At 31.8% G+C, this 24,912-nt stretch overlaps 2 protein-coding genes and 1 long non-coding RNA gene across 3 annotated transcripts; 2 read left to right on the top strand and 1 right to left on the bottom strand.

Moving 5' to 3' along the window:
• The first annotated feature begins 1,165 nt into the window (after positions 1-1,165).
• Positions 1,166-1,885, top strand: LOC129910675 (uncharacterized). The gene is made up of 3 exons (XR_008771540.1): positions 1,166-1,308; positions 1,385-1,564; positions 1,635-1,885. It is a non-coding gene; the product is annotated as an uncharacterized LOC129910675 (long non-coding RNA).
• Positions 1,886-3,203: 1,318 nt separating this feature from the next.
• LOC129910670 (mitoguardin) lies at positions 3,204-9,418 on the bottom strand. The gene is made up of 4 exons (XM_055988139.1): positions 8,917-9,418; positions 3,958-4,806; positions 3,592-3,900; positions 3,204-3,530 (listed from the first exon to the last, which is right to left on the bottom strand). The coding sequence occupies exons 1-4, from the start codon at positions 8,986-8,988 to the stop codon at positions 3,222-3,224; spliced, it is 1,539 nt and encodes a 512-aa protein (XP_055844114.1). The 5' UTR covers positions 8,989-9,418; the 3' UTR covers positions 3,204-3,221.
• A 7,306-nt stretch (positions 9,419-16,724) lies between these two features.
• On the top strand, positions 16,725-23,099 carry LOC129910669 (anoctamin-8). Its single transcript, XM_055988138.1, has 12 exons — positions 16,725-16,888; positions 16,998-17,128; positions 17,207-17,313; positions 17,388-17,658; positions 21,077-21,286; positions 21,351-21,624; positions 21,678-21,943; positions 22,006-22,137; positions 22,205-22,369; positions 22,428-22,561; positions 22,622-22,798; positions 22,855-23,099. The coding sequence occupies exons 1-12, from the start codon at positions 16,870-16,872 to the stop codon at positions 22,892-22,894; spliced, it is 1,926 nt and encodes a 641-aa protein (XP_055844113.1). The 5' UTR covers positions 16,725-16,869; the 3' UTR covers positions 22,895-23,099.
• Positions 23,100-24,912: the final 1,813 nt, after the last annotated feature.

Here is a 24,912-nt window from a genome sequence, read left to right on the forward strand (position 1 = left end):
CGCACCCCTTTCAAACAGTGAGACGTTTTGACTTTTTCTACATTTTAGTCCAATGTGATGCCCTCATTCATTCTTTAACTATAAGTTTTTTTGCAACATTAAGATAAAATATGTCTTAAACTAACTTCAAAGTTTCGTTAAGCTATCTCGAAAACATTCTAAGATATACCAATTTAAAAAAAGGGTGTCTCACTGTCCGCCACTCTCCCCTACATAAGGTAAATTTATCCGCAATTCAGTAGGGCTTTCAAAAACGTATCCGCAGCAGTGTGGTTTTTTCAATACTCATTGCAAGTTTTTGTATTGGGATTTGTAGATTCAAAAATTTGTATCTCTACCACCTTTTGAGGTCTCTAGAATCCAAGTTCAAATTTTTGCTTTTTAAAATGTGTTTGAATATTCATATGTACATTCTTGACACCATTTTTTGTTCATCAAAAGCGACCAAAAATTGTTGAGAAAAAGCATTGAAATTGATTCCCTGTCACATTTATGTATATGTAAACAGAATACCTTATGCCCTCAAAGTTGACAAATTCAAAACTCTCTAAAAACAAAACTACTTGTCCAAAACTTAGGTATACAAAATACATATTTGTGCTCTCTGTGTCGATATCTTTCCAATAGGATACAAATCCAGGCAAAATATTTGTGAAAATCACCTTTTGAAAATTTCAAATGCGTTTTCTGGCTCTATTTGAAGTCCAAATCCAAATACCCTCAAAGTTGCCAAATTCAAAACTCTCTGAAAACAAAAACTTATAAAAAATACATATTTGTGCTCTCTGTGTCGATATCCTTCGAATAGAATACAAATCTAGGCAAAATATTCAAGTTTTGAGAAAACCATCTTATGAACAATAATTGTTTACTGATTAACAATAAAAAGGTTACGTATACGCCATGTTGACCCATATCATATTTTTTTCGTTTTATCGTGCGTTTCGATCGTGCGGCATGTTGTTCTCGAGGTAGTCAGACCTGTGAAAACTGAGATTTCACAATAATGTTGCAAACCGTGTAAACACGAGCATTTTCGGCAATCATCATTCCCATATGTAAAAATTGCAGACTTGGAAGTTTTGATGTTGCGTAAACTTTTGCATAAGGAAACAAAAAAAAAGTACGATTTAAATTTGAAGAGGTATGTACGTACATACATAATCTAGAAGACTATGATAAATATTTCACAAAAAAAAATAAAGGAATTTGGAAAAAATTATCTAAATTTAACATAACGAGAAGGAATTTTAAAGAGATTGAATGAATTTGAAAACGATCACGGGATCCTTACAGCTTGGGACAGGGGTATGTTTAAAATAAAAGTCCAAAGTGACAATTTTTTACCGACAATAGAATAACTAAATTTTAAAATCTTTAACAGGTTCTCTCCCTCATGACATTTTTTATACTTTTTGTTTATGGAATCTATCCACAAGAGTTGACAGTACTTTATTTCCAAATGACATGTGGAGCTATAAGTCTTGTGAATACTCTTCTCGGTATAGAATCTTTATTCTTAATTTCTAGTGATAAACGAGTAATTCTAAGTGGATTGATATTTGTACGAATTATTTTTTAGAATTTGAATCTTCTGTTTTTATTTACATAATATATAAAACTTATTCTTTTAGAGTTTAACAACATCTTTGATTCTAAGCATATTGATCATTATAACTAGTCGAATGTTTGCACTTGTCTATCTTGGAAACACTATAATGGATTCAGAAACTGATCTTTGGCATGGTGGTGTTATATTTCTGTACAACCTGTGTAATATTTTCGGTACGTTCATTGCTATCGGTATAATTGTCACAATTTGTTTCTTGTCAATTTTACTTTACAAAAACTTAAAATAATAATAAATAATGTACCTACTCTTGTGTATGCAGTTTTTAATGATTAATACCTTTTGCGATGTTGAATGTTGCTTGTTTTAATCTAAAAACATTATTGCAAGTTTTTTATAAGTTAACCCTTTTGTTAATAAATTTTTTTTTTTTCAAATTCAATTCAAATTTTTGAAAAATAAAATCAAGCATTTGGGACAGAAATTCACACATTTGCAACTCAAATTTACCTTTTCTTTCTAAAATAAAAAAACAGATTTCATGTCATGCAATCCACATAAATTGATGATTTCCTTTTATACAAGCAATGTGATTTACAAACGGTGAAATGGGATAGTTGATTTTTTTAAATTGTAAATTGAATTTAAATGTTGATTTAATTTGCAAAAGGGTGAACTATATGAAATATCTGTCCGTTTCGTTAAACTGTTTGATTCCGTTTACAAGGAAAAACTTGATGAAGCCATCAAAATAAACTAGCCGCGATTTCTTTTAGTTATTTTCCAAGTATTCATGCATTTGGATCCTCTTGGTACGGTCTCAATACGTTAGTTAAGTTAGATGAAAGCGAGGCCCAATAATTCCTTGTATAAGCAATCCAAATCCGTGAAACTTGTCGCCCATTCTGAGTTCAACTACGACGAGTCCCATAAAAGACTGACTTGAATGAAGCAGTTAATTATGATGTTCTCGATATCGACATAAAATAATGATGAATAAAGGAAGAAGCCTTTATTACTGTAAGACACAAGATGTGCGTTTTAGAGCGCATTTTATTTTAATTGTTCTCCTCTATAATTTAAAAGTTTTTACAAGCTGTGAACTACAGTCATCCCAACTTATCATTTATGTCCCGATAAATAATTGAAAAAGTTAATTTTTTTGAGCAGCTTGTATTCTGGAATCCAAAACTAATACAGGAATACTTCATATAAGCATTAAAAAAAAAAAAAAACAAAACCAAAATACTTCTTATTGTAACTTCTCATAACCTTTTATTTTAACTGTATTATAAATGTGTAGGAAAGATTATTCCTGAATAACAACTTATCTTAATTAATTGAAAAATGAAAAACTAACAGTAAAAAAAAAAACTTTTCTATAAAATGTTTAATGTAATTGCATTGAATAATGAATACTCAACAAAAAGTGTAATTTTATAATGGTAGCTACAAATAAAATTAATATCCAATGAAAATTAAATGAAAAGATAAAAAAATCAATAAAAGTCACATTGCGAGAGCTTTAGGATAAGTTTTGTTTTTCGAATTGTACAATCTAAATCTACGTTCGTCGTACTTATTATAAAAAAAGGGAATTATTTTGTTCTCATTCACCATTATCATCATCATAAATTGTCACTCAATTTGCCTATTGGCAAAATTTGACTCCAATATTATCAACTCGCGTTCTCATGTGTTTCATAATATCATCTGCAAGCTCTTCGACAGTTGTATAACGACTATTCTGGAAGTTGAATATATCAGTTAAAAATCCAAGTATTTCCTCTCGGAAGTAATGGCAAATGTTTCGCAGATTTTCATCGGGTCCGAAGAAGCCCCACGCCATCAAAGGCGAAAGTTGTTCTGATATTACATAAAAGTGTGACATAAAGCCATTTGGAAATTTAAGCATTCGTCTTTTGGCTTTTAAAACTGACCACACTGCTGTGGTTAGAGCCTGAAAAAAAGAAATCAAGTTATTTTACTTTGAAAGTCTGAAATATATTTATTCAACTTACAGTCTCTTTGAATCCATTGGAAAGGAAACGATTTTGTACCACAGCTGTTACACTTGCTGGAGGTGCATCCAAATCACGAAAGGCGTCCAGAATTATGTAATCTATACATATATCGTAAAAGGTCATTGCTTTAACGTTTCGAGCTTCTAGTTCTTTTTCGATGTAATCCCAATTATTTTCATCCTGCAGGTAATGGATCATATCTTCATAGCCAACTAGAAAGTCTTTTGTATCCTTATCACCTAGACAGAGAAGATCTGTAAGGATTTGGCGGCCAGTATCGGCAACCCATTGTCCCACTTTGGGATCCTAAAACAAAAGTTAACCATTATTTTGTTTCAATTAAATGTCTGTAGAAATTCTCACCTTAAATAGATATTGGAAAGCTAGTCGAATACAGTGCAACTTAGCCAAGTACTCTGAATCAGTGGCACAATGCACTAACTCGGTCCTTACACAGCGGCAAGGAATTGGCTGTTCTTCAGATTGCTTAAGCGCATTCTGGAACAACGGATACTGTTCAAATTCGGCAAATGCTTCGGTAAACTCTTCGAATTCTCTCAAGTCGGCAACTTGATCCAGTGCCGAGGCGAAACTTTCAGCCGAATCGAAATTAGGATCAGAACCTGTCCTGCTCATTGTCGATTTTCGACTACGTGCTGTAACTAATTGTGTTTCTTCGTCTTCCTCTTCAATTGCTGCCTCATCACGGAATAGCACCGATCTTTGATCGAGGAATAGTAATTCACTTTGATCTTGTAGCGTATAAGCCATGTCTAGCAGATTTTGTATTTCTCGACAGAATTCCGATTCCTCTGTGGTGGTCAATGCAGCCGGAATGCCACCGGGGGAATAGTGCGCTGCCAGAGCATCCTCCCAGTGATTTATAACTGTGTCCAAGGCCTCCATACCCATAACACCAAGTTGTTGGGCTGTTAGTTGTTGGTTAGCAATAGCTGCTGAATCGATAGAACCAGAGGCTAGCGACATACGATCGGAGAAAGCTACAGTCGAACCTACAGGACTGCCGGAGCGAGCTGATGCTTTGGATCCAGCCACCGACATAAGATCATTTGGACTACGCATGCTGTTTCGTGTGCGACGGCCACCATGTTTGCGCGGTCGCCTGGGTGGGCGAGGCGATTTTCTACGGCGCAAGTACCGGGCCAGCACACCTAAAAGTGCAACTCCGGCTGTCAGGGAGACAACGACAATCTAAAAGAAAAAATGTGTTAGTATAGAAAACTGCTAATGTAATCAAAATGAGCATTCATTTATTTTAACTTTAATTTAATGTTTGGGCTATAAAAAGAGGAAGAAAAGAAGATAACCTCCGAGTGAAGGCACTTCGAACATATGAAAGTTTAGCGGAAAAATAATCTTCACAGAACCAACGGAAGTGTTCTAAGGTAAATTTTCTTGCAGAACGCCTTTTCGACGTAATTCAAAAGACATGCCTATAAGCGGCCGTTAAAATACCTTACAAAAAGAAACACTGGTTCAACTAAGAATACAGACGAGAGCATGTAGTTAAGAATATGATCTTACATTTATTTTAAGAAGAGAAGCACAACAAATTCTTATATGAGAAAAGATGAATTTAATAGCACCAAACCCTAGCATATAAAATTTTTGTCGGATGGACAATAATTAGTTATCACACATTCATATAACGGGTGATTCATAGTGAGGTGTAATATAGCACGATCCAGACGACCAAACAGTAGACAAATGTAAAATTAGTTTCTCAACAAGTCCTCAACGCTTGCTGTATGGCTTGTAGCACCGTTTTGTTGAAACCAGAGCTCAATGAGACCATGGGCTTGAATTTTAAGAAGCACTCACTCCCTTAACATGGCGTGATAACGATGAATTGATCCTTTGCAGTCTTCGCGTACACAACAGACAAACAATTCTAAACAAAAGTGACAATGCTGTTTGATGGGAGCGACGCGTGATTTGTAAAAAAAAGCCTTCTGATAGCCAAACCTCACGATGAATCACCCGTTACATTACCTTGCCAAATTATTATTTTGTTTAATTTATTTACCTTTATATTAATTTTATCTTTGGGCATACTTATGTAGTTCACAAAACTCTACATCTCGGTATCTCTGCTCTACTAATCTGATTAGATAGGACAATTACAAATAAGTTTCCCAGTTCCCACAAAGGTTTAAGATGAAATGATACGCTGCTTTCAACATCGTATTCAAGCAATTCTGTGCAAGTTCTAGCATAAAGTGAACTGTGAGTTGAGCAATAGATCAGAATTCACTTTGTAATGATGGCATCGACCAACGTGTGAACATCACATCAGTTCTGGCGATAGGAACTATGAGAAAAAGCATAAAACCCAGTTTTGAACCATGGAAGTCGGTTTTGTTTTTTTTTTTGATATAAATGATTATTTTATTAATATTATCGTATGTTAACCGATTTCATATCCCTTCAGCCAATGTGATATATATGATAATTATGTCATAGTAGAATAGCAGGTAAATGACCTGTTTAATAAAGCGAAGGTGGTCACTTATTTTATTCAACATAAAGGCTTTTTCTCAAGTTGAAGTTTCATGTAACTTTGCTCTATCTTCTTTGCAAAGCGGTAACTATTCTTAATTGGCAAAAATTTTAAGACATGATTCTACCAATTTAATCTTATTTCTTTTTGCAAACTGTGCAAAATAGGGAAGTCAAATTGATATCGTGAGCACAAAGCCAAAACCACGAATCTGCAAAATTGTAGTTTTGAGAAAAACGGCTTCAAAGTTTTGGAAATACATGCAATCTTATGGAAACTCGTGCAACAAAAAATGATATTTTAGGCTTCTAGGCAACAGATGGAGGATTGGGATTGACGCAGTGAATAGAAGGACCGATATAAAGTAAAATGACACATTAAAGTCAAAATGTCCATTCGCGGTTTTGGCGTTGTGCCGACGATATATTATGTAGGGCAAGTTTTCATTGAATCATAATTTATGCATAATTATTCCTATCTTCGTGACCTTTCTTGAATTAAATATGTAATTCTATATGGGCTTGAAGTCTATTTGTTTAGCTTTTATTTTTAGTTTTCTACTCCGACGTTTCGAGTGAACTTTTTTTACCACCCTTTTGTCTAAACTAGTGTAAGTTTTCATTCTTCTTTTGCTCCATTCAATATGTAATATGTCTCAAAAAACCAGATTGCAAATATTACAAAATAAAGCCATGCGTATCTTGTTAAGGCGCGATCACTATGCTAGCATAAGAACAATGCATGAATCATTAAACTGGCTCAATATAAACCAATGTTTATACATGCTCACAATGACATTCATTTTTAAAATATAAAACAATATGTGTCCAAAGTATCTGACAAGCCAAGCAGTAATGAACGCAAATCCTGTTTATAATCTGCGAAGTAACGAAGACCTGATGATTCAGCGAATGAGGACATCAAGAGCGCAACGATCCATTTTCTATAGTGGTTACCAAGCATTCAATGCCCTACCGAATGAAATAAAAGCTTCAATCAACATTAATGAATTCAAAAGACTTATATTGTCCTATATTCGAGAATGTGTTATATAAAATTCTTTTATCACTTAATCATTTTAAACTGTATTGTGTATTAACGTATGTGCTATTGTCATCTTGAAATGTAGTAATTATTAATATGTTAACAATGTCTAATTACGTAAATGAAATGGCATAATCAGAGCCAAATAAAGTATTACATTACATTACATTACATTACATTACATTCAAAAGCATAATAAGCCATGATGGGTTCTCTTCTAATGGTAATCACAAATTTGCAACCTAATGATTTGCTTATAAGTCGCCTGCATTGCATGTCTGTTTCTCTTTCGTTTATTGCAAGTTTTTTTTTTTCAAATCTTTGGTAAAAAATTATATAAAAATCTTGTTAATGCATCAGCAAAGCCGAGAGAACAAATGCATAAGACTGAATAAATTTCATCTACACGACTCTTTGATCTTGTACAGTCAGAAAGCAGTCATATCAGTTAGTCATGGATAGAGGTTTGAAAATTCCATAACTTTAAAATAAATATTCTTAAACTGGTGTTGTACTTTGTATTCAGTGTGCATGGATAAAAAATTAAAGAGTTCAATACATTAGTTGGGGGAATATTTAATTTTCAAGGCATAGAGCATAGTTGAAGAGGAATAACTCCCGAATTGAAAAACGAATAAAGAACGTGATTACTTTTGGACCATAAGCTTTGAAGAGAAAACTTTTCAAAGATACATAATATAATATAATCTAAATTGTCTTTATATAAGACGAGAGATGAAAAACTGGAGAGGCATGGGACCATTATTTACATATATTGAAAAAAAAAGTATATAGACCGAGAGCTGGCAGCAAATTTCTTGGTCATGAGGTAACCGATTTATTATTCCGAGAGAAAGTGATTATGATACAAAAAATACAATTTATGAAAGTTTAAACGATTCCATCTGCTAACATTATGCATTCAAATTCTCCTGATTTTTCACATTTCAATTGAATTTTTCAGACGGAAGGTAATAAGTAAGCTCATTTGAACGAATTGTTTTGGTTTCAGGAAATGATGAATTGTTGTAGATAGTGCCAACAAAAATATTTACAAATTTCCATAATCAATTAAAAAACTGCACTGTTATTGCACTTTCTCTCAGAATCAGCGCAAATTCAAACCGGCAGACTTACATCTTTACTTTTTTTTCGCTATTAATGGACCCTTTTATAATATTACTATAAAAATTGGTTACCTCTCGCGCGAGAAATCTTGTCCCTATATTAAAATATTTCCTTGGAAACAACGAAGACAAATGTTTTATATTCTTAATTTTTTAATCGCGAAAAATATGACCCACTTTTCAGTTTGAGTCAAACTCTGACTAATTTATCAGCTTTATCTAGATCCCTATCCGAATTTCCAAAAACCGATAGTCATGGTCTTAATTTGAATTTCTCCTATTCTTTTTTTACTATTTTAATCTGATGCGAACTCGAAACTTTTTTATAAAGTAAATTTTGTTCATTCTTCAAACTGTGTATGAACTACACACTGGCATAGTTCACATAATCACGCTGAAATTAATTGAATAATGTGCAAGGAAATCGAGCCCTACTTATTTTTTTAAACAATGCACACTTGATAATGACAAAGTTCAACTTATATAGGCACAACGATGTTGTATAATAAATCAAAGGGAAAGAGTTCAAGAGTCTTCATGTTTCGCGCCCACTGGACACTTTTTTTAACTAATTTGCCAAAGATGATATAATAAAACACAAAACTACAATCAATTTAAATAATAAATTACCTTTTGTGAAGTTGACATCCGAAATGGAAGAATTCGTCCATCCCATCTAGCTGGAAGAATTGCTTTGAGCATAGTTTTTGCTAGTTTTTTTTTTTTTTGGTTGATTCGTGTAGCACCTTTTCTATTTATGCATGTATCAAATGGAGAGGGGTTTGAACTCGTTATTCATGTGTGGAATTCCTAATTAGTGTTAATTTTATTTGTTTGTTGAAATTTTTTTGGAACATTTTTTTTCGATCCATAGAAAAAACCACACGAAATTCTTTACTTTTCAGGTTATGTTTACGACATCGGTTTAACTTATTGATTATGTATTAAAGTGCAACATTATAATTTAGGGTTGATTCATGGTATTTTGTGTAGATTATTTAATCTTTTTTCTTAAACGATTAAAGAAGACACATCAAGAGATAATTTTAATTGATAAAATTAGAATTTTTGGTTAAAATTGTCTATTTTTCAATATTTCATTCAAGATTCTCTCTAGATTTGCTGCTTAAATGCACTTTGACGTTTTTCATCGGTCAAAAAAAAATGAAAGCCAAGATTTGCTCAAAATGACATTTTGAAGTAGCTCAGAAGTACTAAAAAAGGTGTTAAATTATTGTAGTTTTTTCTTGCAGTATAAGGTAATGTACCTACTAGGTAGTATTTTTTTGATGTATTTGTAGAAATTAGGCGCTGTGTGCATTGCGTTAAATTTATGTTAAAACTTTTAGCTTGGTTGAACTTATTTATCTTGCTCTGGAGTAGAATAAATTTTAGCCTACATTATTTAACACGCAATTCAAATATGAAATATGTGCGTTTTCTGGCAAATCTCACATGTACCAACCCGACAAACAATTTTGGTTCTATAAAGCTTTACAGATGCAATTGTTGCTTCTGTAAAGCATTATAGAAGCAAAATTGTTAGTAGGGAAAAACCTCACAAGTTAAACATAACTCGATTTTGTGAGGATTTATTTCTCACAAACTTCTTTCTAGTAAAGTCCAACTTGTGAGTTGTGACCTAATTCAGAGCTGATTACAACTTCGAAAGTTTTTGTGATGCGAAAACCCCACAAAATTAAATTCAGTTCACATTGTGGGGTTCTTGTTACTTGTGAGGTTTGCCAGAATAGGGCTGTTAGTTATTTAAGCCCACAGTACACATAAAAAGGTAATATATTCCGAACTTACATTGGTCGCCAGATTGTCAAAACATGACACTTTGGCGACCAATGTCAGCTACCGGAGTCTTAATTGTTTAAAATACCGACGAAAAACGCACAAAAACCGATAAACCACGCACACCACTAATTTTTAAATAATTATTTACCATTTTCCGCGATGAAACACGAAGAAAATTTGTTATTTTTCAATTTATAATATTTTTAAATGACATTTTATAAATTAAAACAAAAACAAATTTCCTGTTTACTGCGATTGAAATATAAAAATTAAAGGCCGACCTGACAGATTGGTGCCCATTTTTGACAAGCAAATTTTGACAACGTTCGGAATATATTACCTTATTATGTGTACTGTGATTTAAGCCTAGTACACGACTGAAGCGAAACGAAAAATGACTAAAGCCTAGTACTTAGATCACGCTAAATTTTAGCTCCCATTCAAATTATCGAAAATAATTAGCCGAGCTAAAATTTATCCCATACAAATTACAATGATCAACAAGGTTTTTTTCACAAGAACCAAAACATAGGTTTTTTATGTGCTGAACTTGAATCTATGAATGTCAACTTAGCGAAACACCCATCACTGATCCAAACGGGACTAGGTGCATAATTTGCCGTTATTTAGTCGTTAATTAGTTGTGGTAATTTTGATTTTGTCGTTCATTGTTTTCATATATATTTTTGATGTTTCGCTAACTTGATATCAACTTAGCGAAACAACAACTCTTAAAAAAGGTCTTTTTAAAAACTTGAGTATGCCGGAATTTGCCGTTAATTAGTCGTTAATTAGTTGTGATAATTTCGATTTTGTCGCTCATTGATTTCATAGGAAAATATGTTGTTTCACTAACTTGATATCAACCTAGCGAAACACCATCTCTAAACAATTTTTTTTTGAAAAACTAAGTATGAGGGAATTTGCCGTTAATTAGTTGTTAATTAGTTGTGCCAATTTCAATTTTGTCGTTCACTGTTTTCTTTCAAATTTTTGACATTTTCCCAATTTGACATGAATTTACCAATTTTTGCTTCAAAAAGTGACTTAAACTTGACGCATCAAAGCGTGGCTTATACCAAAATTTGCCATTTGAGACCCTCGAATTAGTTGTGCCAATTTCAATTTTGTCGTTCACTGTTTTCATTCAAATGTTTGACATTTTCCCAATTTGACATGAATTTACCAATTTTTACTTCAAAAAGTGACTTAAACTTGACGCACCAAAGCGTGGCTTATACCAAAATTTGCCGTTTGAGACCCTCAAATTAGTTGTGCCAATTTCAATTTTGTTGCTCACTGTTTTCATTCAAATTGAGTGTTGTTCCGCTAACTTGACACGAATTTACCAAGTTTCGCTTAAAAAGTGGCTTAAACTTAACGCATCAAAGCGTGGCTTGCACCTGAATTTGTTGTTCGGGACCCTCGATTTAGTTGTACCAATTTCAATCTTGTCGTTCACTGTTTTCATTGAAAAGTGTGTTGTTTCGCTAACTTGACGTGTCAACTTAGCGAAGCACCCTATAAAAAGTGGCTTAAACTTAACGCATCAAAGCGTGGCTTATACCTGAATTTGCCGTTCGGGACCCTCGAATTAGTTGTGCCATTTTCAATTTTGTCGCTAACTGTTTTCATTCAAATTTTTGACATTTTCCAAATTTGAAAAAAATTTACCAATTTTCGCTTAAAAAGTGGCTTAAACTTAACGCATCAAAGCGTGGCTTATACCAAAATTTGCCGTTCGAGACCCTCGAATTAGTTGTGGCATTTTCAATTTTGTCGCTCACTGTTTTCATTCAAATTGAGTGTTGTTCCGCTAACTTGACACGAATTTACCAAGTTTCGCTTAAAAAGTGGCTTAAACTTAACGCATCAAAGCGTGGCTTGCACCTGAATTTGTTGTTCGGGACCCTCGATTTAGTTGTACCAATTTCAATTTTGTCGTTCACTGTTTTCATTGAAAAGTGTGTTGTTTCGCTAACTTGACGTGTCAACTTAGCGAGGCACCCTCCAAAAAGTGGCTTAAACTTAACGCATCAAAGCGTGGCTTATACCTGAATTTGCCGTTCGGGACCCTCGAATTAGTTGTGCCATTTTCAATTTTGTCGCTAACTGTTTTCATTCAAATTTTTGACATTTTCCAAATTTGAAAAAAATTTACCAATTTTCGCTTAAAAAGTGGCAAACTTAACGCATCAAAGCGTGGCTTATACCAAAATTTGCCGTTCGAGACCCTCGAATTAGTTGTGGCATTTTCAATTTTGTCGCTCACTGTTTTCATTCAAATTGAGTGTTGTTCCGCTAACTTGACACGAATTTACCAAGTTTCGCTTAAAAAGTGGCTTAAACTTAACGCATCAAAGCGTGGCTTGCACCTGAATTTGTTGTTCGGGACCCTCGATTTAGTTGTACCAATTTCAATTTTGTCGTTCACTGTTTTCATTGAAAAGTGTGTTGTTTCGCTAACTTGACGTATCAACTTAGCGAGGCACCCACCAAAAAGTGGCTTAAACTTAACGCATCAAAGCGTGGCTTATACCTGAATTTGCCGTTCGGGACCCTTGAATTAGTTGTGCCATTTTCAATTTTGTCGTTCACTGTTTTCATTGAAAAGTGTGTTGTTTCGCTAACTTGACGTGTCAACTTAGCGAGGCACCCTCCAAAAAGTGGCTTAAACTTAACGCATCAAAGCGTGGCTTACACCTGAATTTGCCGTTCGGGACCCTCGAATTAGTTCGAGGGTCCCGAACAACAAATTCAGATGCAAGCCACGCTTTGATGCGTTAAGTTTAAGCCACTTTTTAAGCGAAACTTGGTAAATTCGTGTCAAGTTAGCGGAACAACACTCAATTTGAATGAAAACAGTGAGCAACAAATTGGCACAACTAATTTGAGGGTCTCAAACGGCAAATTTTGGTATAAGCCACGCTTTGGTGCGTCAAGTTTAAGTCACTTTTTGAAGTAAAAATTGGTAAATTCATGTCAAATTGGGAAAATGTCAAACATTTGAATGAAAACAGTGAACGACAAAATTGAAATTGGCACAACTAATTCGAGGGTCTCAAATGGCAAATTTTGGTATAAGCCACGCTTTGATGCGTCAAGTTTAAGTCACTTTTTGAAGCAAAAATTGGTAAATTCATGTCAAATTGGGAAAATGTCAAAAATTTGAAAGAAAACAGTGAACGACAAAATTGAAATTGGCACAACTAATTAACAACTAATTAACGGCAAATTCCCTCATACTTAGTTTTTCAAAAAAAAATTGTTTAGAGATGGTGTTTCGCTAGGTTGATATCAAGTTAGCGAAACAACATATTTTCCTATGAAATCAATGAGCGACAAAATCGAAATTATCACAACTAATTAACGACTAATTAACGGCAAATTCCGGCATACTCAAGTTTTTAAAAAGACCTTTTTTATAGCCTGTTTTCACTAGAGCAAATGAGATGATTTCGATCAAATTTGCCAAATGAGGTTCGAAATGAGATAATTTCCCATACAAATTTTAAATTTGAAATGAGATAATTATCATCTCATTTCGACGAAATTAGCTAGGAAATTAAGTCAAATCACCTGAACGCACATAAAACTTGATTGTGAATAGGTCACAATTGTGGCATTTTACGAAACGTCAATCTAAAAAAAAATATAAAAAAAATCATAGCGGTAAAATTAAATTTAAATTTGTGTTTTTCGCGTCGGTAGATAATAAATTAAAAAAAAAAATATATTATCAACCATAAAACTTTGTTTTCCATCATTAGTTTCTACCTCCATTTCATTGTGAAGCAATTAAATGTTAGAGGTAAGTTTTGAATAATAGAAATTTGATGATTGAATAGAATTGACGTGGTTTTTTATAGATCTTTGCTAACAAAGCTTGGCGCGACCGAGCAATTAACTAGGAGTCGAGACTATCCAATATCATCCCAAGGATATAACGTGCACGTATTGTTTGCCGACAACAATCCTCAGCTGCAAGTACTGCGCTGAGTATATTATTTCAAAAGCAGTCAAGCTCTTGGCGAGCACAACAATGTACCTACAAATCAACCAAGCTCCAAGCAGTTCAAGCGTTTTCTATGCGTGTTAGATCAACATTTGAAAGCAGGAGAAACCATCATTGCTCTGTTTGGATACTGATTACACCAAGAATCGTGTGGTCCTCGAAAAACAACAAAATAAAAACCTTAATTTTTTTTTGTCAACCAAATAAAACCTTTTCTTTTGTTTTTATTAATTTTTATTTAATTTCAATTTTATTATGTAGTCAAAAACTATAAAAAAAATCGTTGGACCTCCTTCATTGTTTCAAAAATGTTGTTTTGATGACATGTGGCTTGCTGCTGCGTTTTCCCATTGGTCATCGTCGTCGTCGAACTGATAAAAGTTATATAACCTTAGCTTCTTTGTGATTGTTCGTAGATTTCAGTTTCTGCCCGATGCGAGAACTATATATGCTAGTTTTAACTTCTTGCACTGTTTTGTTGTGAAATGGTTGTTTTTCTTTCTTTTTTCGTCGTCTGTTTCTGTAGATATGATTTCAAAACAATTCAGCCAGATTGGGGATGAAATCTCTTACTGGCGACGGTTAGTTTCTTCGATGGTGGTTTGGGCTTTGAGTATTTTTTTTTATTTGCAAGGCGTCTTTAATACAATCGTTTTTATTCTGAAAAACAAAGATTTGTATTTATGGCAATTGAATTTTCAATAGATATAATTATTTAACTTACCATTGTTTTCTGGCATTTTGATTTCCAATTTATTTTAATTTTTTTTTTCGTTGAATGTCAACAAATAAGTCTGTCAAATCTAAACTCATACTTCAGTGTTGACACTTCTTGTCAGTCCAAATGAGATAATTTGTAGTGAAAACACTTTTTTGGTAATTTGCTAAATTACCTCATTTGGGGTGTAGTGAAAACAGGCTATTAAGAGTTGTTGTTTCGCTAAGTTGATATCAAGTTAGCGAAACATCAAAAATATATATGAAAACAATGAACGACAAAATCAAAATTACCACAACTAATTAACGACTAAATAACGGCAAATTATGCACCTAGTCCCGTTTGGATCAGTGATGGGTGTTTCGCTAAGTTGACACTCATCTTGAATCTGAAGTCAGAAAATTTTTATTGGCCTCCGTTTTTGAAAAATTTCCGTTAGAAAATGCCAAAAGTTGTCATTTTGGCTGTTTTCGAGGTTATTTTTTTATGTGGGGTAATTCATTATGAATAAATTTGTAACCGTGTCTATATAAGAACTGGTTTTATTCTTCCAATAAATAATTAAATCTTTCCGATATCTCTTTAACTACCCGAGATATCAAAAATTTAATTAGCGGTCTTTGACTCAGAAACAGCACTGATGGCCAACCAAATTAAACTTTTTTTGCCACGAAAACCAAAATATATTTTTCTAGAGGTTTTTGGGTTGCTGAACTCGAATCCCCAATCAGAAAAATTCTATTATAGCCTTTTCACACCAAACCCAAAAACGCGGTTTATGGCAAAAAGTTTTCAAAAACCTGAAAAGCGTTCACACTACAAGTTTACAGGTTTTTGTTTGACGTTTAAAATATTTTGACATCCAAATGTCAAGTTTTCGATGGAATTTAATTTTTGTTGCTTAAATCAGCTTGAGCTCACAAAATTAATCAAATAAAAGGAACTCTGACAATTTAAATAAATAATTTTAATTCATTTACATAAAACAGAGGAATATATAAAAGTTTTGCAAAGCTTCTTCCTCTTTGAGACACCAAATACAAGGAAAAAAAACGACTTCGAAGTAGCATCCAGATAGCTTAATTAGTAAAGATGAGAAGAGATTTTTGATGAAGAAGATCGTTTGGACATCTTTTTTTTTGTTTTTTTTTTCTGCTCTGCCATTTTCTACAATTAATGAAAAGAAATTTGATTAATCATACAAAATATTTTGTTAATGAATACAAAAATATTTCTTACCAGTTGCAAAAATCAACAAACTGCATTTGTAAAACAGCTGATTCTGTCAGTTCTTTTTTTTTTGTCTGCTCTCATTTTTTTTTGTCCGCTGAATTTGTGCTGAATTCTTCAAAAGGTTTGTTTGGTTATTTCGTTTGGAGTTGAATGTTTTCATTTTCAGGTTTTTGGCGAGTTTAATCAAAAACTTGTGTTTTACGAAAACTTGTGGTTTATGGAAAATGTATGGAAAAACTTGTGTTTTTGATATAGGTTTTGGGTTTTTTTCGCAAAAACCGCGTTTTTGGCTTGGTGTGAAAAGGCTATTAGCCTCCGTTCTTGAAATATTACCGTTATAAAGTGCAAGGAAAAGGTTTTTTTTTTATAAAGGTGTTATATTTCAAGAACGGAGGCTAATAGAATTTTATGGCAAATTATTTCATTTATTTCATATAGAAAATTAATTTGAACTGCCCCAGTTTGCGAAAACAGAAAAGCTCCTTTAAAACAAAACAAAAAACAAAAATGTGGACACCCAGGAAATTATTAAAATATTTGAATATCCATTCTCCGTTCACTCTTTAACATCCCTGTAATATGAACTCACTTGTTTTTTATTTATTTTCGAACAGCTGATTTTTTGACACTGACGTTTCAAAAGCATATTTATATTTTATTTTATTTTTTTTAAGACCGGGTGGGTTTTCTTTTTGAGTTTATTTTTTTTTCTAATTATCGTTTTCCAGAAATAAATTTACACACCTCAATACTTATTTTGTCTTTAATATATCACAAATTACCTTAGTGTCTTTGTCCGTCTTTATTTTCTGCAATGTCTGAAGCGAGCAAAGGTAGGACAAAAAAAATATACATAAAACTTTCGCACCTGAAAGTTGCGAAAAAAGAAAAATATTTTTCTTATTTTGGGTTCTATTGTTATAATAATTTATAATTTTATAGCGCGTTCTACTCTTATTGTTCGACCTCAGAATATTGTTGAAAATAATGCATTTAGACGCCAACGTAGTCTCAAATTAAATACTCTCGTAAGGCAAAAAAGTAGTACAACTACTGAACCAAGTCCTAACAAGGTAAAGTCTTTTTTTTATATTCTTTTGTTAGATTTCACAATAATAATATAATGTATTAATCTTAAACAAATCATTTAGACTTATATTGTCATAATATTCTCTGAAAAAGCGAGAGATGTTAAATGTGTGGACGTCGAGAAGATTATTCAAGAGTTTGGTATTCTCACAACTCTGGAAATAGTAAGGTAGGTCAAAACTTAAATATCTAAGCTATTCAGACAGAATAATAGATGTTTATTTTAATACATTTGTTCTTTAGCAAAACCGAAAAGTATTTGTACCTTTCCGCATCCACTGATACTTTGCTACGTCTAGCAGATAAATCTGAACTTTGCAAAAAAACTATAACTGGAAGTATGAGAAAGTTTAATTATTTCAGTGTATCGGATTATCTGATTGGTGACATGACGAGAGATGATATTGTTGCTAATAGCGAAGCACCAGTTTTGATCAAAGACGCTATTAAACCATCATTGATGCCTTATATACGAAAGGGAATAATTGAACACTTCTTTCCGCTGCATGATATTGTAAGTGGAAGTATTTTAAGATACATATTTACATAGGCTTAGGTAGTTAAGGTTTTTAAGATATCAAAAGATTTCCTCTGATAGAAATTTAGCAAACCAAATTTGTTGACAATGAAAATTTAATTGAATTTTTTAGTTTTTAGATTTCCGAGCTTTTTAAATTTTGTGGAATCTATTTTCATATTCTGTTTCCACAATATTAGATTTATGTTTTTTTCTTCTTAAAAGTTTAACATGTGCTTACTGTTAACTTCTATTTGGTTAAATAAAACAATTTCAGGTAAAAGAATTATATAAAGGTTTATTCGCAGCTAAACAAAAACAATCTGTTCTATAAAGAAGCTATTTGAGAAGTAATTTTAAAAAGAAAATTATTGACAACAAAAATAAATTTAATCATCTGTTACTGAGTTGAATAAATCGCAAAGTAAATTTATAACAAGTGTCGTATCTCACCACTTGCACCTTATGTGGTAGTATAGACTTTTATCTGCCGATAGTTAGGTTGAGTTGCCCTGCCAGTGTGCGCAGGAAATTGTGTGGCACAACAAACTTCTATCGAACGAATCAATGAAGTGTGCGGACTTTTTTTACATTTTCATACTGTAAAAGATCAAATAAATTATCGACCTACGTATGTAGTTTGCATTACAAAACTATGTATTACTCCTTACAACTAAATATAAAATGATTTAAATCTTCATTTTTTTTTAACTATGAAATCGGAAATATTCAATTTTTCGAGTTAAAATCTAATTTCTGAAGAATTCTCTAATAAACAAACTTTTTTAAATAACTTTTTAAAAAATATGAATAATTGCTATGTAGTTATCATTATATGAAAAATAATAATACTAATGGACCGATTTGGCCGACGTTAGTGTAAAAGCTCGCCAGATTTTACCTCGCAAAAAACTTATAAAGTCAGCTCCCAGAATTTCGAATTCTTTATCAAGAAAAGCTACGAAACTGCGTACTCACATTTTGGTTATACCACCATATGCTATTGAACAGAAAGGAACTAAGACGTTCACGGGATTTTATTGCAAAAGCCTCTTTTTTTGTTTATTTCAATATATCTCGTAAACATTGCATTTAAAACTTTTTGGAGAGAATTAAATTTCCTATTAGAATAGTGTTTTCAATAAATTGCAATAAAAAAAAAGAAATGTAAAATATATAAAAAATATAAAAACAGTCGAAAAAAAATATAAAAAAATTAAAAAATTCAATTTTTTGAGTTTTTTTTTTGATTTTTGGTTGTATATTTTTTGGGCTGAGATTGGCATAAACATTGTTCTAAACAGAAGATTAAATTTCTTTCAAAGTGCTGGGCTTACTTAATTTTTTGATTGAAAATTCACCGAAGTATGGCCATTTCAACCTTCCGATAGCAACACACTTATTAGTTGTACTAGGATTAAATTTAAAAAAATACTTTTTGGTATAATAAAAATTATTTATTTAATCATAACACTTCATAGGGTATAACAGAATCAGAAAATAGATAATTCATAAAAAAAATAATTGTCAAAAAAAAAAACAAAGAAAGAAAAATCAAGTCTGTGGGGTGTAGCACCCCTGCTGTGGTGCGTTCTTTTATTCGACGATGTTAACTATTGTTAACAATAGTTAACTTTCATCGTTCCTAAATGAGAAAAAAGTTACAAAATGTAAAATCGTGACGTCACAACATCGTTCCTAAATCCAATGTTGAAGTGTCAAATAGTTACATTTTGTTACTTTTTCCAACTCAGCTTCTGGACTTGAGTTTCAATGTTAATCTGTCAAACACAACTAAATGGTGAAAAGAGGGTAAGATGTGAGAAGAGAATGTTTTCTTTTTTGAAATTATTTAATGCATATTTTTGCTTCAATTTGCTTAGAATTCAATTTAAAAGAATTATTTCAGTACCAAATTAATTCTTTCTTGTTTATTCATTCATAAAATTGATCTCAAAAAATTTTGTTTTGACAGATCAACAAAATGTAACATTAGTCGTTCCTAAATCAAAGTTGAAATTTTCTAACAAAATCTAAAAAAAAACAAATACAACGATTTTTTTGACACAACAACCAAAGTTAACTTTGTTTAATAAAAGAACAGACCACTGTTGTCATCGGAATGTTAAGCATTTGTAGTTTTACTCAAGTAAAAAAGAAACATTTGAGTGGAAAGTACGATAACTTAGGAACCAAAAATTGATATCGATTTTTTGTAGAGGGGTTTAATACAACCATTGTTTACTATGAGAAGGGGGGTCCATCTTCCCCCGTTTAGAAGGGAAGGACAATTTTCTAAAATAATCTTAAAATCAAAAAATTTATTAACCCTCTGTAGGCACATCCTACGTGAAAGGCACACGGGTGCGAATTTGGTTTGTACTTTTTCATGTCGCTATAACTTTTTTCGTTTTCAATATTTTATAGGCAATATGTATGTATTTGAAATTGACGTATAACTTTCCGAAGAATTCGAATATTGTATTCACAATTCTTAAATAAAATATTGCCACCATTATAATGATAATGTTTTGAGAAAACCTTTTTTAATTTCAAAAGCTGGACTTATACGCTTAATTTTAATTTTTAAATTTAGTTATTTCATTCAATTGTTTTTGAAACATTAGGAAAAAAGTACGTATACGCCATAGTGAATTTTTTTTAAACGAATGTACTTTTGAAATGTATTTATTTAATTTTTTTTTTGTGGTATTTGCCTTTATTCTTCTATTCTTACAAATTAATTACAAGCACACAAGAATGGTTGAGAGTCATTAGTCACTAGGCATTGCTCCTTCACAGGGTGCCATGCCGTGCCACGCCAGACACTACAAAGAAAGAAGTTAATGGTACATGGTAGATGAGAATTTACTTTGTGCACTTACTGAACATTTAAGATCTATAATTTAGGGGGCTTTGGATGGGCCCAACTTAAATGCATACTTTCAGACCAAAAATCGAATTCTATTTCAAAACAACCTTAAATATTTGTATATCTAAAATTGCACTTTAATAATCTGTAAAAAGTCCTGAAGTATTCTAAGCTAAGGTTATTTTAATTAAAATTGTCCTTTGAAGTTTTCTTGTATCACTCACCTTTTGGAAATAACAACATTCATGTTTTTTTTTTTAAACAAAAATGCATACTTTTGTGACAGTTAGAAATTCTACTTTTTATATTTATTTTCTAAACGGTAAGTTATGGAAGAAAACTTCAACAGATAATTTAAAGTAAAAGTAGCTCAGCAACAAGTTTTTAGGACATATTTTTCGTCTAAAACCTACTGTTTTTAAGAAATTTTTTTATTGGTCGATGTATATCGACTGTTATAAAAATCACAGCGCGTGTAGTTTTATATCCTACTATTCTACAAATTTTACACACTTACTTACTCAAATATTTTTAAATCAACAGGAATACCTCGATAAGTTTGCCTTCAAATTTACCATGAAACAACCAATTGAAGATATTCGCGATTATTATGGAACAAGCATTGCACTTTACTTTGCATTTATTGAGTTCTACACAAAAGCATTAATATTTCCAAGTTTCTTTGGCTTGTTGCAAGTGGTTTGGCATCTTAACTTACCTGTCGTTTGTGGTTTTTATGTTCTATGGACAACTGTAAGTTAATATTATTCCAAGTCATCTCTATAGTATTAAACTCTCAAATTTATATTTTACAAAGATTTTTTTAGAACTCTGGAGTAGAAGATGTTCAATTTTAGCCTACCGTTGGGGTACTATCGATATGACTAGTCTTGATATACCAAGGACAGCTTACACGGGAGTATTAAAACAAGATCCTATAACCGGCAAAATGACCCTACAATACCCAATGCGATTAACTTATATGCAAATGTATTGTATTTCATATCCGGTAGTGTTCTTTTGTATTATTGCAGCTGGTTATTTTGCTCTCTATCAATTTCAAATTGAAGCTGAAGTTTTACAAGATTTTGGTAAGTAATAATCATATCAGAAAGGTTTAAGTTTAATTGTTTTTGCTTTACAGGTCCAGATTCATTGCTACTGTATATTCCCGTAATTGTTCAGTCGGTACTTATTGCAATCTTCTCATGGGCATATGAAAAATTGGCAACATTTTTAACTGATTTAGAAAACCATCGTACACGCAGTCAATACGAACGTCATCGTGTCAATAAACTAATGCTCTTCGAAATTGTTAACAATTTCTTTTCATTATTTTACATTGCTTTTGTTTTGCGAGATTTGAATCAGTTGAAATATCAACTAATGATGCAGTTAATTATATTTCAGGTGAGTTTAAGTAAAATCAATAGAAGTAAGTAGAAATCTTTGGATTTGCATTTATCGTTTAGCTTGTTTGCACGGCTCAAGAAATCGGAATCCCTTTGTTGGCTGTATTAAGGCAAAAATTCACAAAATACATTGCACAAGAAATGGATGATGAGAAGAAAGCTACCATCATAGATGTAGCACGTTATGAACAGGTTAGTTCCTTTGGTTCTTATATGCTGATTTCTTGAATCTTCATATATTATTTGTTCTTTTTCGCAGAGTTTTTATGAAGCCGGATTAGATGAATATCAAAGTACATACGAAGACTACTTACAAATGTGCACTCAGTTTGGTTATGTCGTCCTCTTTGCTGCTGTTGCTCCATTTGCCGCTATAGGTGCCCTTATCAATAATATTTTCGCCTTGCATATTGATATTTTTAAGGTAGTTCTTAACCAAAAATACGATTTAATTTTGTTTCTTATCTATTTTCTTACTTCAGCTTTGCAATATTTTTAAACGTCCTTACGCACGCCGCGCTAAAAATATTGGTGCTTGGCAATCTGCTTTTGAACTCCTTTCCGTCCTGGCAATATTCAGTAATTGTGGATTGTTATACATGCAACCGCAAGTGAGGTAAGTTGTAAAATATAGGTTTTTTATAATTTCAAACTGACGTTTTAATTATGATTTTAGAGAATTTGTTGCCAAACTTGTACCCGAAATGCCCGATCTTGCATTTGTTGTTTTTGAGCATCTCCTCTTGGGACTTAAGTTTCTCATTCATAAAGTCATACATAAACGACCTCGTTGGGTCCGCATAGCAATGTTGAAATCAGACTATGAATCAAGTTTAGCGTATAAGGATTTAAGGTATGCAATCTTTCTTCAAATGTTTAAACAATTTGTAATATATTTTTCTCTTTTAGAAAATTCCGAACCGCTTTCAAAAACCACAAAAAGGATTAAATAAACAATAAAAATAATCAAACAAAAATCTCCCATTTGTGCCAAAAAACTAACGAATCTTAAAACCAATCAAGTTTTATTTCATGACAATGAATTAGCTTTTATTGCAACATAACTAGTCTTTCCAATTTGAAGTTATTATATTTTTTATAATTTATTATTTATTTTGTACATTATTATATTATTATTGTGTTTGTCTTTTCTTATGAATACTTGTTTGTTTTTTTTTTTTTTTTTTTACTAACAAAGATGTGATTGTTTTTATACTAACGTTTTTATTGTTGTATTTATAAATGAAATCAAAGTGCTTTTATACACAGTGCCTGGAGTTTGGTATTAAATTAATTAATAAATGAAAAATAAAATAATGAAAACACAAAATTGAATTTTGAAAAAATTAAAAAAAAATATGTTATTTTTTTTCTATAATTGCCATATTGTGCCCTTCTCTTGGATTTTTTGTTACTTGATTTGTTGCAAATAGCTCGCTGAATTTTAAATTCCTAGGTTCAAACAATTTTGTTTCTTTCTATTATAGGTACTCACAAGCATATCATTTAAATATTAAAACATTTCATTTTAAAAAAATTGAAAAAATGTATTTTTCTGGCAGTACTTAGGTAGTGCATTTTAAAGACAAACAAAACTTTTAATAAGTTTGTATACATAAAATGAGATGAGTTTTCAGGGAGCAATCCAAAGCCATCCGGATAAGTAAGCATGTACATAAATGAGAACATATTGGTGGTATCTCAAATAGCACAAATAATATTAAAAAAATGTTATTCAAATTACGAAAACACCTTTTTAAATGGTTTTAATTTCATATATAAAGTATTCCATTAGATTATTTGTATAGCAAAGAGTTTTTGGATTTTTTTTTCAAAATTTTTTAATTTGGTAAGCCGTTCTTAAGAAATAAATGCTCCTGTTATATTTATTCAACGACGTTGTTCTGGACTGTTGCGAACAGGAAAGTACCTACAACTTTTTGCTGTTCATTGAGGTTTTTCTGTTCTAAACTGTCCTATTTTTCTGTTCATTGATATTGTTTGCAACAGTTTAGAACAGGATTTTATGCTCTTGATTTTAAGTCAGAACATATATAAGAACAGAATCGTGAGAACTGTCAAATTTGTTTCTTTATGTATTCTGTTTTGAAGCTTCGAGAGAAACAAAATTCCTCTGGAGATTCACGATAGCCCATTGATTAAAAAAAATCAAAAAATTGTTTAAAAAATCCAAAATTCATGTTTTTAAAATTTTTTTCCTAAATTGAAAAGCTTTCGCACAAAAATTTTCGTTGAAATAGGTTAAGTCGTTTACGAGAAAGTCAGAAGTGAAGAAAACGGTTCTATAACAGGTAGCTACCGATAATAATGATTTAAAAAATATTTTTTTTTATTTCAAAAGTAAGAACTTATGTATATGAGTATTCTTAATTGTCAAATTCGAGAAAAAACAATTTTTTTTATTTTGCTCATATGGCAAAACACCATTAATTTTTATCAAAAAAATATTGAATTCCCCCTTCAGCGAATAACCTTTTACTACCAAGTTTGAAGCAAATCTAGGTTTGGTCTGTAGCTTGAGATAAAGACAGACGGACAGAATTGCTAGACAGTTTTTTGGGATTCTCCACCATCGTTTCATTCATGGGATGTAGTGCGACAAATTTTATTTATTTATTTTACATAAAAATAAAGTTTGAAAATTTAATATTTGATTCAAAATATAAAATTTGTGTTTTATTTTCCTTAATTTTAACATTAAGGCTACGACAGGGTTTTTGTAAAAGTTCGTTGAAATCGGTCAAATCATTTACCTTCTAGAAAGTAAAAAATTAGAAAACGTTTATGTGGCAGAAAAAGTTGATAACCGTTAACTTTATTTTTTTAAGTAGGGCCCTATTTCTCACAGTACCTTCATGTAATTATTTGCCACAGTAGGTACATGTATTTTTTTAATCAAAATCGTTTTCTATTTTGTTCATAATGACAAGTAGTATCCGTCAATTT

The sequence above is a fragment of the Episyrphus balteatus genome, chromosome 2 (genome assembly GCF_945859705.1).
Source record: "Episyrphus balteatus chromosome 2, idEpiBalt1.1, whole genome shotgun sequence".
Classification (NCBI taxonomy): domain Eukaryota; kingdom Metazoa; phylum Arthropoda; class Insecta; order Diptera; family Syrphidae; genus Episyrphus; species Episyrphus balteatus.